General features: G+C 45.1%; 1 protein-coding gene across 1 annotated transcript in view; it reads right to left on the reverse strand.

Moving 5' to 3' along the window:
- Nucleotides 1-256: 256 nt before the first annotated feature.
- LOC308312331 (microtubule-associated serine/threonine-protein kinase 1-like) overlaps nucleotides 257-18,535 on the reverse strand; it is a gene marked incomplete at its 5' end in the record, with an annotated part of 47,366 nt that continues 29,087 nt past the window's right edge. Inside the window, 8 exons of the mRNA XM_080758933.1 lie at nucleotides 257-4,562; nucleotides 4,745-4,932; nucleotides 5,395-5,531; nucleotides 5,779-5,901; nucleotides 6,452-6,684; nucleotides 7,697-7,957; nucleotides 8,648-8,892; nucleotides 10,843-11,009. Coding sequence (XP_080615059.1) covers nucleotides 2,755-4,562; nucleotides 4,745-4,932; nucleotides 5,395-5,531; nucleotides 5,779-5,901; nucleotides 6,452-6,684; nucleotides 7,697-7,957; nucleotides 8,648-8,892; nucleotides 10,843-11,009 — 3,162 coding nt within the window. The 3' untranslated portion in view covers nucleotides 257-2,754. The remainder of the gene's footprint in view (nucleotides 4,563-4,744; nucleotides 4,933-5,394; nucleotides 5,532-5,778; nucleotides 5,902-6,451; nucleotides 6,685-7,696; nucleotides 7,958-8,647; nucleotides 8,893-10,842; nucleotides 11,010-18,535) is intronic.

Raw genomic sequence — 18,535 nt, forward strand, 5'->3', positions numbered from 1 at the left:
AATCCCTCTGCTATAATTGTGTTATACGGTACCTCAATGATATATCAAAAATATATGTTCTGTTCAATGTATATTTCTTCTCGTTTTGAATCTCCTCTATTATATGTTGCAATGTCTATTCTGAATTGTCTGAGCACCATTTTGTATTTAATTTGATATTCAGAATTTAGAAATTAACTTTGTTTTTGGGAGTCACAAATAAACTGGCAACATTTGGATCAAATATCTGAATTTTATTACACATACTGCACTTCAGGTGTCTGCATTTTAAATGACATCTATCACAAACAAAGTGCCCCATATGATACAATCATACAAATAAATACACTTTCAGTTAACAGATAAGTGGAATGTAATTATGCTTGTACGTGAATAAATACCGTACTGTATATAGTTCTCCAAAGTAACTTCATACACATACTATTTAAAATAAAGTGCATCTCACACTACTCTTTTCATTAGTCAGAACCAGAACTGACTAAAAGCACAAACGTGTAAGTCTGGGACAGATTCCTCTGATTAGTAAAATGCCTGCAAGTGGGTGCAAGATTTGTACAAGATTAAGTACAATTGTTTTTCATTGACTGATTTGAGCTGACCTGATTTTTTTTTACACCAACATAAAAACAACAAACCAAGCAGCTACGATAAGCTAGGTGTTCTTGTCACTAGAATTTAAGGAAAATCTTTATAAAACTGTATGCCCTATTCAAAGAAATGTAGAATTAACAGTCCTATATGGAGAGACAGCAACATAAAAGGAATGATTCATGTGTCACGTGTACAGTACATTTAATTCATTACTGCAATATTCTGCATAATCAGGAAAAAAATGCATATTCACTAAGCCTATTTCTTATGTCCCTTCTGTAATATATCTGTGGTTATCTGAAGCTAGCCAACCAACTTATTGGAGATCACAAAGCATTATGTTGAGGAAATTGTGAACCAGGAGAGGGCAGTGTAACATGCCTTATATAACAAACTCCATGAGCACTAAGTTCCTTGCAGATCTTCACACAAAAGTAAAACGACCCTCTAATTCATACAGTAGCAGTAACTAGGCTGGTTACAATAATGGACAAGCAGTCCATACCTGCAAACAACTGTAAATGCCTTGCATAAGAGATTATGCATATTGGATAGTGTAACTGTGAACTGAGATGAATGTGAAATTCACTGTAGGCCTGTCTTTCCTTTAATTTCAATTTAAAGGTTTACTGATGTTCACAAATGAGAGCGTAAAATATATATTATGATTATGATCTATATCCACTGTATAGTGCCTAACAACACAGTTTGATTACAGATTAGCAGGTTTATTGTGATACAGAATAACAGCACTAAAACAGACCTGACTCTACCGCCCTATCTTATCCACTCAGCCCTTTTATAAACAAGCTATGCTACATCCATGACTGCCTGCTTTCCCCTTTAGGTTCAGATCAATACACAGGGTTCCTGTACACAAGCCTGCCTTCAAAGGACAAGGACAAATATCTATGTTATGTATACAACTCGAGTTTTTAGATAGTATCTATCCTAGCAGTATTTGCTGTGCCAGTGATAATAAGAGTAGCAGAGGATTTTCTTCCATGTGGCAAAATATGTAAATGCTATTAGACACTGAATGCTGTCCATTTATTTCCAGTAACTCCATATGCTGATTTGACGAAGTATGCTAATCCCAAAAGCACACGTATGGTGCACACAGACATACTAGCACATATACACACACGCACGCACGCACGCACAGACAGACGCACACCAAATCATCAAAATCATTGCATACCAACATCACTACCTCCTATTACACTGTACACGGGCCGGGTGAGTGGGTGTGTGCCTGTTTGTGTGTAAAAGCTGCACGGAAGGAAAAAGCAGAGTGAGAGAGCAGGCCTCTGGTGGCTCTCCTGCGTTGCAGAGATAAGGGCTGAGCCCAAGCCTCAGTCAGCCAAGCTTTACCCCAGAACAGGCCATGGCCTTCAAATAGCCACCAGAAATAGACCCATTTTGGTGGCTTACAGCCGCTCCAAGTCATCATGCACCAAGAATGACAGACAAGGCTGTAAGACTTTACTCGATGGCTGGACATTCGCCGAACGGAACGCCTCGGCTGGCTAGACAAAGCAACTCGCAGAAAGATAACTGCTGGATGGAAAATAAACAATGATTTTACTCACCCGTTGGCCAAACTCATCACACTTTTGTACTGTGTCCGTTTTTGTGTTGTGTGAATGCTAGATTGCGTTGAGAATCAGTGGATCATCTGCATTTAAATCATTGGCTGTAAGTGAAAGGTTTAAATGGCTTCCTCTGATTGACAGGAAACATAAATGAGTGTCTGAAATTCTAAATTGAGTGACTGGATTTGGTATTCACAGTATTCAGCATGTTTTGATCAGTAAAGCACTTGTTGACCGTTTTGTATCTATTATACATAAATGACATACATACCATGACACGCATCCCCACACACCCACACACATACATCCATCTGATATAGACTTTTACATAACATGGGGTGCCTTCTTATTAAATAGTACTTTACATTAGAAAACAACAATAAGCACACCTTTACAGAACATATTCATTTTTTCCCCTACTCCTGATTTTGGAGTCAATAAATACCGGTACCTTATTTCTTATACATTTGGAATGTTCATGCTCTTTTTTAAGTGCTTCACATAATGCTGCATTGTTCTCCTGAAAGGCATTTTTATTCCCAATTTTGTATCCCATATCTACATGGGGTCACATCTTCTGGTGGCTACTACCTGTGGCAGCCTTCTCTCGCATCGAGCTAACAGGACTTTGGGTTACGACTGCAGGCCCGCCAACCGCCCGGCCTCCGGAGGGAGACTCTCCCCTTCCTGCCGAACTACCCTGCTTCTCCTCCATCGTCTTGGCCTGCTGCTCTTTGTTCTTTGCTCCGTCCTGGTATCCCAGTTTCATTGGCCCAAGGACAGTCTTGGCCACAGCCGTTAGCTGGGTGACAAAGCTCGTCTTGTCGCCGGGTGAGATGGGGCGGGACTTACAGAGGGAGGGTCCGCAGAGCGATGGGGTGACTCCGGTGGGCGATGGAGACGGGGAAGGCGAGTGCTCCTCCACCACTTCCAGTCGACACTTGTCCTCCCAGTCCAGAGTGCCTCGGTAGCAGTTAACAGGCCCCAGGCCCTGCCTGACCTTTCCGAGGGAGAGAGGCTGTCCATGGGGAGGGACAGCAGGTGGAAGGACCCTGGGCGGGAGCTTAGGGCTTTTGGAGCCGAGGTCTGAAGTTCTCGTATCATTGCTCACAATACCACTCTTCCTCAGACTCTCCCCCATAACCGATGGTTTAAATGATTTGTTTATGCTCATTGCCAGGCCCTGTACGGTACCTCTATCAAGTACAGGGGTTGTGCCTTTGCCTACGTCACCATATGGCAGGCATGTCTTACTTGTACAACTCTTACTGTCCCCTACCTGCTTTGGTTCATTTTTGCCCCCTAGGTTGTCCTGAGGATCTATCATATTAGAAAACATACTCCAGACTGTTTTGGGTTCCTGATGTTTAGGAGAGGAGACTGTTTGAACTTGGGGGATGTTGTCAGGCCCTTTCAGGCCACCAACATTCCCCGTTGACTTGGTGGCCGTGCTCTGGGTTGTAGTTCTCATGGTGTCCTTACTTGGGGACTGAAGTCTGAAGGTTTGACCAAGCTGGGAAGTCAACGGGTCACTTCTAAGAGATTTCCCAGGTAAGGAAGACTGGATCTCTGCGGCTCCGCCTCGACTTGGGGATTTCTCTGCGCCTGCTGCTTTATATTCTGTGTCTTTCTCCCTCTCTCTCTCCATTTCCTTCTCCCTCTCTCTCTCCCTTTCCTTCTCCCTCTCTCTCCCCCTTTCCTTCTCCCTCTCTCTCTCCTTCTCCCTTTCTCTTCCAGCCAGAAGCGCTTCCCTGCTTAGAGGCGACTCCTGCCTGCCAAGCCTCCTCACAGGTTTGAGCACACCAGTCTCTGGGGAGGCTGAGTGGGATGGGGAGGCCAGGGAGAAGTGCAGCGGTGGGGGGTTAGATGGCAGGTTTTCCCCCTCAGTCTCAAGCAGGCTCTGGAGCCCCATCTCGCAGAGGAAGGCGTCTTTACGGTAGTCGGCGTGTTGCATCTCCAGGCTGTGCTTCCTCAGTGGTCCCCCCAGTCCCCCCGTGGAACTGGACTGGGTCAGTGGTGAGCCCAGTTTCTCCGCCGACTGGACCCGCTTGAGCAGAGGGGAGCGAGGGGGCTCGGCACTCTTGGGCCTGGAATGGACCACCGGGGGTGAGGAGTGGAGCTTAGCAGGGAAGGTCTGGGTGGTGTTGCAGCTCCCTATTGTATGGCCTGGTAGCGGCGGAGGAGAGGCCTGGGTGGGAGAGGGGGTGTGTGCCAGCGGGGACAGGGGGATGTTGCCGGCAGACTTGCAGCGGGCTGAGCGATACTGGCGGTGGAGTTTAGGGGAAAGGCCATGGAGAGAGCTGGGCCTCATGTGCTGGGAGGCAGCGGGGGAGTTGGGGGTGCTGGAGGCTGGGGAGCTGCTCTGGGAAGATGCACCTGGAGGAGAGCACAGAACACAAAAAAGATGATCAGCAGCTACTGCACAAGTACCTACAGCACTGTTTGCCAATTTATCAACACTCAAATGGAACCAAATGGACCCTTATACGAGTCCATTTGGTTCCATTAGTACACTCTCTGAGTTATGGGGTCCTTAAAATTTCACCAGCCGTGCCTACCTAGATATGAGGACTCCGGTGTGGATCGGTAGCCCTGTGTGGGGGATCGGGCTGACAGGCTGTGTGTGGGCGAGCCAGGCAGGCTCTCACTGGAGGAGAGAGAGCGGTTTAGGGAGGACAGGCTGCGGCTGGTGTGGATCAAGTTGGACTGCTTTGTGATTTTACGGAACAAGGAGTTACGCTTCTTACTGCCAAGGGAGAGACGATGGGAAGAAGACAAAGGAGATTGTTCAAACCTTTCAATGTTGTCAGTTAAATAAAAAATAACATAATTTGCATTAACCCATTTAGACGATTCTACAAATGCCTTCTAAATCCTGAAAAACCTCATGTTTCTATGTCAGTCGTTGTTTCTATGTCTATGTTCTATGTTTGAGACCTGTCAGTCTCAAACATGTCAAGGACGCCCAAAAATATATGTAATTGGCCGCCGACCCCCATCTGAAAATGTGTTGTTCCAGGGACCCACGCAGAAGCAAAACGTTTGTGCCACATTTTCACGATTTTTCAAAAATAGCAGATCTACAAGTTCGTAGATCTGCGGTTTTTCAACAGCTAAAGTATAACATAATGCTTAAGACACCAAAACGGGTTCCCGTCATAAATGGGCCTAATGACATCAAATAAAAATGTGGGACACATCATCATACCTCTCCTGTCCGTCCTTGGCTACGGTCCTCTTGTTTCGCCGAGCCATCTTACCCTTGTAGCTGGCCTTGCGGGCCGGACCCACCTTGATGGACGTGTTCTCAAAAGGCGTGGTGGTCACTGTCACCTTGTTCCCACTCTGTAAGACACAAATAATAACACAAAATACATTATATAATAATAATAATTAGACCGGGACGGGGTCTAATAATAACACTGTCCATGTGGACGGTCTGTATTTTATAACTGCGACAACATACGGCAATAATGCACTGATACTACTAGCTGTACTGTACTAGTAATGTGTACTGTATGTACGTATGGTTAGAAAAGGGGTGAGTTGTTCTGTTACCGTCGCCTCATACTATGTGTATGTTATTCCTTACCTTGAGAATGAGTTCTACGACTTCGGTGTGGACCAGGCCGTGGACAGACTCCCCGTTGACGTGCGTGATGAGGTCACCGGCACAAAGCCCTGCCTCCTGGGCGGGGCCTCCGTCCTCCACATGCTGTCATTCAACACCACACATACAGTAAATAGGGATTGAGCCCACTATCAGGCATTTTCTGTTATTTTGTAGAAAGACGGGACCAATATCTTTTACTAGGGCCTTCAAATACAGTACTTTTATAACAGACGAAATCAATACACTTTTAGACCGACATGTTTGTGCCAGCAGGGTGATTACATTTATTTCCTGATCGCCTCTTGTCTTTATTGTTTAAACATGACGTCTGGGCCACTATGCTCGATAACAGGCTTGATAAGCCCAAAGCTTATTGATAACGGGTACTCAATAAGCTTGTTATCAGATTTTTTTCAACTGTGTGTCAACACAGGAATGGAATGGGCTCTAACCATACACGCCATTTTGGAAAGAACTTGGGGCCCCTTCCCTACTTCATTCACAGGTGTTACAGATGATACTAATGTACAAATACGGGTCCAGTTGAGTCATCCATGTTCGATTTCATGTTGTTAAGCACTTTGTGACATCGTCTAAAAAGGCGATATATAAATAAAGTTTATTATTATTATTATTATTAAAGCCCTCTCACCCAAACAATGTGATGTACACTGTAGATGTCACTGTCTCCAAGGTAGACCCTGATGGCCCTGAGGGTGAATCCGTACTTCTTCCCAGAGCGATGGATGGTGATGGGGGAGCGCAGCACGCTGACGGAGGGGCAGAAGTCCCGGCTGGGGGACGAGTCCCGGGACGAGGGGTTGGAGGAAAGGGAGCGGGGGGACATGGGGCTCGCGAGCGGGGAGTATCCACCATGTTGCTCCACTGGAGAGACAGGGGAGATGGAGAGAAGACGTGGACAAAGAGAGGAAAGACATGACACAACAAATTAGTGAAATCACACTGATTGATTGATTGATTGATTGATTTAATACTTTATTAGACGGAAATGTGAAAACAGCAACAGAGTACACAGTCAAACATTTGGAGCAAAAGGATAGCACCAAAGTTATTACGATGTATTCAATTCACAAACATGACATGAACAATAACAGCAAAATTCAATGTCATCACAAAATATAAAACAATATCTTTGTCTTTACCACCACTACATGTACAGGTAATCACATGTCTATTTTCTTTTTTAAAGGAAGCCAGTGATATGCATTTTTTGAGGGAAGGGGTCAGGGCATTCCACACTTGGGTGGCAGTGCTGTAGAAGGATAATTTACCCATGTTTGTTTTATAAGTGCCAGATTGTTGTTCTCGCTCCTTCTAGTATTGTGGCTGTGGGTGTCGCTCACTATTTAGGTACATTTTTGTCAGGTATGTGGTAGCCTCGGAAACCCAGACGTTTTTATTTCCAGGGAGAAAAAAAAAAGTCTGGGGCCGAGTCCACTTCAATTCGGCATAGAGTAGCGCAACGCAAGCGTCGCTCACTCTCTGCTGATTTCTGATCGTCTGCACCATTGTTAAATTGACGCACACACACACACACACACACACACACACACACACACACACACACACACACACACACACACACACACACACACACACACACACACACACACACACACACACACACACACACACACACACACACACACACACACACACACACACACACACACACACACACACACACACACACTCCTCTCTCTCTCTGTCGCTCTAATTAGTTAGTCTCATGTCATGCAGCAGTGGGTAGTTTCTCCCGGCAGATCCTGCTGGGAGCTGCCTATGCCATAGAAAACATAGGTGAGTTCCAGTCTAGGTACATAATGTGGGCAACTGGGCATGAAGGCGTGTTGTACTATAGCGCCACATACAGTACCTGCTGGTATGCTGACCGACAGGGCGGTGGCGGAGGCCGACTTGATGACCTTGGCTCTGGAGTTACGCTTTTCCCCCTCCCCTCCCGAAAGCTGCTGGTGGCGCGCCCTCCGGAGGACCAGGTCGTTTGTGGCCCGTGATCCCATCATGGTGTCGTGCGGAGGTGCCACAACGTCATGACTGGCGCCTACCACAGGGCCCAGGGCCAACGTGGTGCAGGCTATGGCAGCTCCCACCGTGTCCCCTGCTCTAGGTGGCTTGTCTGTGGAGAAATAAAACACATTGAATCATTATAACCTGAGACGTTACAAATTACTCTTACCTGTGGCCTGCCTACTAGCTCAGCGGTAACAGTCTAATGAGCTATTAATAATGGCATGCTTTCTCACCTCCTCCAGTCCACTGCTTTCTCTCTCTTCCACTCTTTGTCACTTCCTTCTCTTATTACCACCTTTTCTCTCTCTCTCTCTCGTTTACTTTCTCTTTTCTGACTCCATCGTTTCCTTAACCACTCTATGTCACTAACACCCTTTCTCCCTTCCCTGCCAACCCCGACCCAGAGCCTTAGATATAGACAGAGTTACGCAAACTGCCTTCACTTCATGGGGCCAATCCAATGGCGGCTCTCCTACATCGACTTCCTTTATTCTTTAGATTGTTTTGTAGTAATAGTACAACATAAACTTACAGAGACTTTAGTTGTTACTGTACAAGAAATACTTTAAAACAGTTGTCATGTTGCACACATGCAATAGCTCTTATTTGCGCCGCCCTCGTTGAAAGCAATGTATTTCAAACTCCAGCTTGTCTCAGTTCAGGCTGCATGAACAGCGCTCGAGTGCGGTTTCTGCCCCCTCAATATTGTAACTCTTCTATTAGATGGCTCTCCCCCGACCAACCCCAACCCCATGCCAACCCCACCGACCCCATCTTCCTCTCCTCCTTCGCTCACCGACTCCGTTGGCCTCTTTCAGACTGATCCTCTGCTCCAGCAGGCTGGGCGAGGGGACGTTGAACCCGTCCAGGGACGTCCCGCGGGCCTTCACCGGGGTCTGCCGAGACAGCGGGTCCGGGTCTCCCTCCGGGGGCGAGGCGAACCGATGTGTGTCCATCAGGGCGGAGAATCTGCGTCGAGCCCCGAGGGGCGGGCTGGAGTCCCCTTCCGTGTAGAGGGACTCTGAGCACGACAGACGCTTCCTACAAGAGAGGGACGACGTAGACACAGCCATATACGCAAAACAAAAGTCATTTATCAAATTATATCATCCTGATGATATCTAAAAACACAGTATTATATATTTTCTAATCCACTAAAGAAGAACTGCTATTACCTGTCATCATAGTAATGAAAGGTTACTGGTGATGAATAACAATTGTGGGCATGATAACTGGAATATAGCATAGTGGCTATTTGCATTTTGCAAAATGCAACACAAAATGCACGACAATACCCAACACAAAGAAATACTGAACCAAAAAACTTAAACAAAAACATAAAAAAGGAAGCAATATAAAACCCGAAGAGAGGAGTTATGGCCATGTACATGTACAGTACAAGTCCAGGAAGGAAGTGAGACCAATGTATGTCTCACACATGAAAACCCCAGGAAAGTGTTTCTCGTGTGCTAAACATCATTAAAATAAGATCTGGTTGCAAAAAGGGTGAAGTGACCCTTAAAAAATTATTACAAAAATCGTAAAACTCGACCAGTAAATGAGTAAAGAAAATGTGCATTTACTTTTTCCCTTTACTTTTGTTTTAATAAAGGAACAATAACAGTTTTGTACTGTACTTTGTCTGTTTAATCTCTTTCTCTGGGCAGCGCATTTTGCAAGTTCCGGTTGCTGTTGTATCTGTTTCTGCTTTATTATGCTGGTATGACAGACGAAGAATAGAAGGCAGTGTGGGTGGGTGGGTGCGAGGCCTGAGTCATAAACACAGGGTACATCATTATATGTTCATCTTTGTGGTCACCAAGGAAGGACCCAATCTGCACTCTGCAATGAACTGTCTGCATTCCTTATGTGCAGCGGACACACTATACAAACCTGTCAAACACTAGCTACAGTATACCTACAGTAGGCATGCTTATTTAGGTTTGGGGATAAGAAAGTATTTTATTTCTCATTAATAATCCATATTATTAATTTATGAGGAATCACCGAGAACAGACGTCTGCAGACGCTTTCTACAAGGGAAAACCATCATTGCTTTAGTTTAGTATCATGAGAACCGGTTGCAGGTGGTCCCAGGCCATGCATTCAGATTTTTTTTTTTAAATATATGTTTCTTTGTTATTTATAAAATTTACTTTCATTTGCTACTCTTGTTTCTTGTTTGCATGTGAATAATAATATTTTGAGAGAGGACTTGGGGTGTCCTGTTTGGTCTACGGAAAAAATATTTTTGTAAATAATTTAGTTGATGCATTCAAATGTAACAAAAATGTTGTGCTTCTTGCCAAATGATATCCCTGCTATTTAAAAACTAGATTTTTTTAGTGAGTAACAAGGATGACAACAATTAATCTTAACCCATGGAATGGTGTATTATGGCATTATGTATAGTACAGTTTAAGTAACATTGTTCTATCTACTTTACATTCAAAGCTCCTACAGTTACTAATGAAATTATTTTCCTGAAACTAAAGCACGCTCCTGTAAAATCCTAATTTCCATAATCCATTATCCATGAGAACCAGTGTTTCCAGTGTTTCCCAAAAGGAGAATACTAAAGAGACACATCATCATGTAAGCTAATACAGTACCTCTCCTCCTACTAATCATAATCGGCCTTTACTCACTGGATTTGACTAATAATATACTCTCACATCATCATTGTCGGGGGGAAACCACCCAACTCCATTTATTTTCTATTTTTCATTTCCTGTAAAAATGTACATTTTGGGGTTAGCTGGTTTCACCCCAACAGCAGAGATACCATATACATATTCTATAATGGTGTGTGACTGGCTTGACTCACAGTGAGAAATATCACTCATCAGCTTATTTCTAGAGGTGAGATTCTGTAGGAAAACCATTATGGTAACTCTTCTAAACACTCTGCTGCACATAATTATCTTTAACGCACGCACGCACACACGCCAATGACACCATACCCTTTCAACACATAATAACAGCACTCACATTTCAGGTGAGCCAGTCCTCCAGCTCTTATCTCTCATGCCGAGGCTTCCCAGACTCTCCCTCTTGGTCATCTTGTCCTCCCTGCTGGATCCTTTGTGTTCCCTTCGGTTCACAGAGGACGGAGCTTTCTGTTCCAGCTGAGACAACTGCTCCATACTGCTGTACACCTACAAGGGGAGACAGAGAGGGGGACACAGACACAAACAAAGATGGTCATTTTAGCTGGGACTCGGGACCCATTTTTCGGCAAATATAGATTTGGTGTAGAGGTATAGACCCTGGTGAATAATAAAGTAGGCGTTTACGTGGTTAAAAAGTGAAAATATACCACGCTGAAATGTCAACACCTTTGCATATTTCATCTGGAGGTGGAAGGTTGGATTGGAGGTAAAGAGGGTAGCTATTGTTGAGAAGGTTGCTAGTTCTAGTAGATTCTAACAGCAATGCATAATTCAGTTGAGTACTGTGGGGTGGCCAGATACCACCCAACAGTATACTACTCATTAACACATTGACGCCTCCAGACATCAGAACCATGTTTTCATTGATGTTTACGTTAGATTGTGATCTTCGCCAACGTATGAATGGTTCTAAGTTGCTAGGCAACTGACACAACAGGAAATGAACCAGAGTGAAACATTTGCCTGCTGATCCATAACCAAAGCACCGACGATCACGGGCACAAAAGTATTTTCCCGGGTGAAAGAAAAGACGATCGTCTGTCACAACACACAGCGTTTTCCTACATACGATTCACATCTCGGGTTCCGGTGGACCTTCAAAATAAGGGTTTCACTGAAAAACACTGGTGGTTTTGGAAGAATCAATTAATTAATAATACATATCTGTGGCGTGGCGTGGCGTGGCGTGGCGTGGCGTGGCGTGGCGTGCAGCCAAGTATACATCAGGCATAGCATTGTCAAAGTGCCCTTGACTAAGGTACTGAAACTGAAACACAAGACTACCCAAGAGGACCTGCATTGCAGGCAATCCTGCAGGATCACTTCTGATGAAATGCATATGTAGCAAACCGTTGACAAAACAAAGTAATAAATAATAAATAAATTATTAAAGGAAGAGAGAAACCCTGTGCATCTACTTATTTTACAGTATATGATATATGTGGACATTGACAATCTTAAATAAATAGGATCGACATGATGATGTATAAAAATCACACCCGTGTGAACCGAGTGTTGCAGGCTGCTCAACAACACCGCTGGCTGGCTGCAGTTTATATAGTGCTCAGTGTGAATGGCCCTTTTAGGCTACTCAACAGTGCCACTTTAGGTCACCCAGCGGTATTGCAACTGTTCATACCCCAAACATACAGACAGACAGATAGGCCGACAGACAGACAGACGAAACAACAAACAAGGTCCATGGATTTTGGCCATACGAGGCACGAGTTATGCCCGTTCAAAGTATAATACAGTATAATAAACACAGAGACAGTGTTTTTTCTGTTGATCTGCTGGCTCACATTATGATTGCAGTGAACTCACAGCTATGTTGTACCATTAAAGTGTTGCTATATCCGTGTTTGTTTATACCGGCTATAAACCACACTTTTAATAACGCAAGTGCAAAGCCTAATTACTAATCTGAGTGATCAACTAATCTTAATGAGGTTGATTAGGTAGCTTATCTGTTTGTGTTCATTTATTTTAAATAGCTGTTGTTTGATGTCTTTGCTTTGATCTTGTTGCCGTCTATAGCGTGTCCAGTCCATTGTATTTTTCGGGCTGTAACTACTTTTCCTCTACTGTAGGTCTCGACTGCCTTATCTCACTTTTTATGAACTCCAAATATTGTTCTATCTCTTTTGTTTATTTTGACACACAGCCGATATACACCACATACAACTGGTCAACACGGTGGGAGACTTGGTTTGCTCCAGTGGGCGTATTATTAAGATAAAGGAGGAAATCAAAGGGAGGAAACTTAACTCTGCCTAGATGCTGAGAGACAATGATGACTTATTTATTAGAAATTTCACTAGAGGACAAAGCCCCTTGCGATGCAGAAACTTGTTTTCAGGGCGGTCCTCAATTATGATGATAATCATGAGGAGGAGGAGGACCACCACATCTACGCTGGCTGAGGAGATGAGCCCCAGCAACCACTGGATGGTCACCCTGCAAAAGGTCTTCTACCCCACCCTGGCTACCGTGGGGATCCCCTGTGAGTAGGGGTGTGTGTGTGTGTGTGTGTGTGTGTGTGTGTGTGTGTGTGTGTGTGTGTTACGTGTGTGTGTGTGTGTGTGTGTGTGTGTGTGTGTGTGTGTGTGTGTGTGAATACACCTGTAGTCCGGTAGACTCAGTATGATTGGGGTGTCATTGTTGTTTTTTATTTGCTGTGCTTGTAAAGTATGTGTGTTTTGAAAAGTAGTGGCTAGCATACATACATAAATAAACCAAATAAATAAATCCGCCCTCTGGTGTGCCAGGAAGCGAAGCGTTTGTTTGATCCGCACCAGAATTCCAATGAGCCTTCACACGAAGCGCACTTTCCGACAATTTGCAGCAGGATTCATTTTTTTAAAGATTTGTTTATGGCTTTTTGTGACTTTATTGATAGTTACAGTGAAGACAGACAGGAAAGAGGGAGAGAGAGAAGGGGAGAGACATGCAGCAAAGGTTGACTCGAACACACGACACGCTGTCAGGCAAGAGCCTATATGTGGCATGAGCCTGGACCACTTGGCCAGTGGCCCCCAGCAGGATTCCTTTTAATCGCAGTGAAACATCCTGATGTGAATCCGAGCTAAGTCTATGCCGTTGCCACCCTCCTTTTTCAATGCCAACATGGCCGACGTGTGAATAATGGTCTATAGACCTTTAAACAAATCCTTTTCTCCAGCCAACGTGGTGACCTTCCTGGTCATCTGGAGGAGGACCTGCACGCTCTCCAGGTCCAGCAGGTTGTACCTGATGGCCATGGCCGTGGCCGATACCACCATGCTGGTCTCCATCGTCGTGCTGGAGTTCTCCCTCAAGTTCCTCCAGGCGGAGCCCTTCTGGAGCCACGCCCCCTGGTGCAGCCTCCGGGACGTGGCCAACTACGGAGCCGCCAACGCCTCCACCTGGCTGGTGGTGGCGTTTACAGGTATATACCGTAAGGCCTGCTGCTATACTCAAACACCTCCACCAGGCTGGTGGTGGCGTTTACAGGTATATACCGTAAGGCCTGCTGCTATACTCAAACACCTCCACCAGGCTGGTGGTGGCGTTTACAGGTATATACCGTAAGGCCTGCTGCTATACTCAAACACCTCCACCAGGCTGGTGGTGGCGTTTACAGGTATATACCGTAAGGCCTGCCTGCTGCTATACTCAACGCCTCCACCTGGCCGGTGGTGGCGTTTACAGGTATTACGCCATAAGGCCTACTGCTATACTCAACACCTCCACCTGGCCGGTGGTGGCGTTTACAGGTATTACGCCATAAGGCCTACTGCTATACTCATCCGTCTTCTTCTTAGAGGTTATTCTATTTAATCGGGAAGCGGTTAAAAAAAAAATCTTTTGAAATTACTTACAAATCAGCTGGATTTTTTTTTATCCATCCATCTGCAAACGCTTATCCGGAGTCGGGTCTCTATAGTCTACAACATTCACGTCCGTGGTCCCCTGACGCACACCAAATGTTGTCGTCCAAATCGAGAAAATGCGTTAGTAGAGCGTTCTTATAGAGGGATAGACAGTAGGCTGACAGGAAATGTGGAGAGAGATGTGGGGGGTGACATGCAGTAAAGGCCATCGGGATCGGGACTTGAACCCACAGCACACTGGATTACCAGCCAAGGTGCCTGGACCGCTGAGCCACGGCCCAGCGCTCTCTAGTTTATACCTGTATAACTCCATGGTTGCACCCCATGTGTGTGTTTAACAGCAGAGCGTTTCGTGGCCATCCACAACTGGAGGATGAAGAGCAGGGTGTGCACGGCCAGATGTGCGGCGCGGACCATCGCTGCGGTCTTCCTGCTGAGCGTCTTGTTGGCCGTCCCTCATTACTGGGCCAACGTCTCCGTGGTCGTCAACAACCGGAGCAGCTGCGTGTACGCCCAGGACGGACCCTACGACCGTTTCATCCATGGCCTGGTGTGGGCCCAGACCGTACAGGCCTACATCCTACCCTTCACCATCATCCTCCTGCTCAACAGGTAAATAAAATTGTGCCCAAATTTGACTGAGGGACTTTTTGAATTTTCGTCATATGAAAGCAGGGAATCATAGCTTCAAATTGACATATTAGTTCAGTTTGACCCACCAGTTTTGGAGATATGGCTTATAGAGTAATGTCTTGCAGAAAACATCGAGTTGAGAAAACTTCAAGGTTCACTTCTGCGGTTTCTAACCGAGCTACATGTTTAAGCATTTATTTCATATTTACGTCGATTTCTGCTCTGATATTTATTTCAGACATGCTCTAGTACAGTATGTGAAGAGTCTGCCTGTGCAATTAACTCATTGTGGATAAAATATAAATAAATTCAGTTTTACTCCTCTGGTGAAAAGCTGGAGGTTGCTGCATGGCAGGCTCTCAGTCAAATCTGGTCACTACTGTAGGCCAGTGGTTCCCAAACCTTTTCATGTCAAGGACCCCCAAATTGACACTAATTAGCCCACGGACCCCCGTTTGAAAACATATGTCAAGGACCCCCATGAGAGGGATTTGGGATTTGTGGATGGTGACATCACTGTCCACAGGCAGATCAGAGCACTTGTTTGACCGTAATGATTAAAAAAAAAACAGAACACAAAATCCACTGAATGTCCAAATGTTTTTTGGGTGCAATCAAGGTCAGAAAATCTACAACAAAAAGAAAGAAAATTTACATTTTTTTCATGTCACCAGACCTTTGAAGTTACAATGTGTTTGTGTAGGAAGGGGGCATGTCTGATAAAAATTAATATCTTAATAGTTTGTAGTTCTTTGTTCTGTACCTATACATACAATTGTATAGTACAAAACACTGAAGTCCTTAAACCAGAAACCTAACGCTAACCCTAAACCCTAAGCTACCAAAAAGTTGAGGTGGTTTCAACTTCAGCTACAAAGATACAAAGCTACAACTTTTACATTATGCCAGTGTGAACGCAGTTAATCATGAAGTAAAGTGCCATGGCGCCCCCGTGTGGACAGGCTGACCCTACGGCAGATCTCTCTCAGCAACAACCGAGTGCAGCCTGCGCGGAGCACCGCCTCCAGAGGTCACAGGGTCATCATCACGCCTCTACTGCGCTCCAGGAAGAGGAAGTCCGCGCTCCTCCTGGTCACCGTGTCCATGACCTTCGTGCTGCTGTCGGTGACCCGCGCGGTCACGCAGATCGTGCTGCGCACCGCCGCGACCGTGGGGCCGCACGACAGCGCCCCGGACCGCTACGACTATGCCATGCCGATCAACGTGGCGGCGGACGTGGGCAGCATGCTGAGCCTGAGCAACGCGGCGGTCAACATGCTGCTGTACGTCTGCACGCAGAGCCGCTTCCGACAGGAGCTGGCGGCGTGCGCCACACAAGTGTTCCACTGTCGCCGCCCCCTGGTGGCCTGCCTGAGACAAGTGTTCTGCTGTCCCTGCCCCCTGGTGGCCTGCCTGAGACGAGTGTTCTGCTGTCCCTGCCCCCTGCTGGCCTGCCTGAGACGAGTGTTCTGCTGTCCCTGCCCCCTGGTGGCCTGCCTGAGACGAGTGTTCTGCTGTCCCTGCCCCCTGGTGGCCTGCTGTTCTGCTTAGCTTAACCACACAGAGAATGTTAGAGAGGCAGGAGATGAAATTCCCTTCTTGAAAATAGCTGATATACAAGCTCTCAAAGGGTCGCACTGTGGTGCGTTGAGAGCTTGTAGATCAGCGATTTTCGTAAGACGTACAACATGGATTTCTACACATGGGACACATCCTTCAAACGTAAAATGCTGCGTTCAAGTTCGGAAAAAGGCAATCATCCTGAATGCTGCCTTACTGTATATATGGCATGCAGAAAGGGGGGGGGGCATTTCTATCACCATAGTAAATGCTGTGTTTGTGGTCTGGAGAGAACACGCAGGTACAGACAGGTAAAAGGGCAGGGGCTGAAGCCCCCTTTTGAAGTCTATGTGTGCACGTGCCTTCAGTGTTACGGTCACCAGCTGGTGGCCGTAAAATGAAACCAAATGGACCAGTACGGGTCCACACTCTCAAGAGTAATTTTTTGTTGTTGAACATCTGCATTGCTTAATTTACAAGAGGTCTACACAAATAGAGAATGTATAAGAATTGTCATTTTGATCAACGTTTGACTGTTATCTCTCCTAATGGTACCAACATCAATACAGCATGGAATTGTGGACAAAATCTTATCATCAAGGTGGTGACTAAATGCTGAATAAATAATGGACCTTGATATGGAAAAGGTTGAAAACCACTGTTCTATAGACAATACAATACATAAGAACTTTCTCCCTCAATGCGTATGGTCCTGTGTCTGCCCTGGTCTTGTTGTGATAATGTCCATCTGTGCCTAATGTTTTACAGCGGTGACCTAGATTGATGTATGCATTTACCTTGCTTACTGCAAGTCGCTCTGGAGAAAGAGTGTCTGCTAAATGCCTAAATTGAAAATCCTAAATGATAGTGATGCCCTCATAGCGGTCATAATAAGCACTTTATGGCTTTTACTCAATAAAACGTTGATTTTAGGGTGTTTGTTTTGCTCGCTTGGTAACTCCACTACGGTAGGGCACTGGCATCGTGTCAACCATTCATAACAGACATAACAGCCATGTTTGATCAGGTAGATTGCATTTAGATTACATACTGTAACAGCCATCCATGTTTGAACGGGTAGGTATCATTTCATTATTAATTTCCTACAAGTGCTTTTCCAGACAGAGCAAACAACGAGGGCAATAACTGTCTTAAAGACACAAATATATGTGTTACACAGAACTGTATCACAGTAATAAGAATAAGAATAACAATAATGGTTTGCATTTTATAGCGCTTTTCTATGCACAGAGTGCTTACTCAAAGCGCTTACAGTGGTTTATTCATTCATACATTGGGAGGTGAAGCGGAAAACGGTCAACGCCAGCGTTGTCTTGCACAAGTGGTGTAGGGTTTGGGACGACGCGTCAAAGTGTCCCTGAGCAAGACACTTAACCCATTTAGACCGGACGAGGACCATTCTACAAATGTCTTCCAAATCCTGAGTTTTCTGAAAAAGTTTTCTGAATGTTTCAATTATCTTCTATTATATTCAAAGGTCATTTCAAATTTCAGGACAATCCTCACAATCCACCCATTCAATTTTGAGATAGTATGTGTGCGAGTGGACATTCTGGCCTAAAAGTGGTGCTAGAGGAAATGCCATGGAGGTCGTCATGCTCTCTTCTCAGTGTGTGTGACTTTAGTAGTTCACACACAAAGTTCCCACACTAGCGTTCCTAAACAATTAACACAATTTATAAAATGATGATGTTTTAGTAATATTGTTCCTGCTGTGTTGTTTTCTACATACTGTATGGTCAACAATCTGAGGAAATCAAATCACAGACTGAGGCTTTAACCTTTGCTTTTAGGAAATATCCGAGACTGTTAAGATTTTATGGAAGATGCTTCTGAACATATTGCTAGTTTGACCACTTCAGGTGCTCCAATCATTAAAGAAAACAATGAGAGCTCACAGATAAAAAAAAAGTAGGATTAATTCTC

The sequence above is a fragment of the Protomyctophum bolini genome, assembly GCF_963924005.1.
Source record: "Protomyctophum bolini genome assembly, chromosome: 3".
In the NCBI taxonomy this organism is placed as follows: Eukaryota; Metazoa; Chordata; class Actinopteri; order Myctophiformes; family Myctophidae; genus Protomyctophum; species Protomyctophum bolini.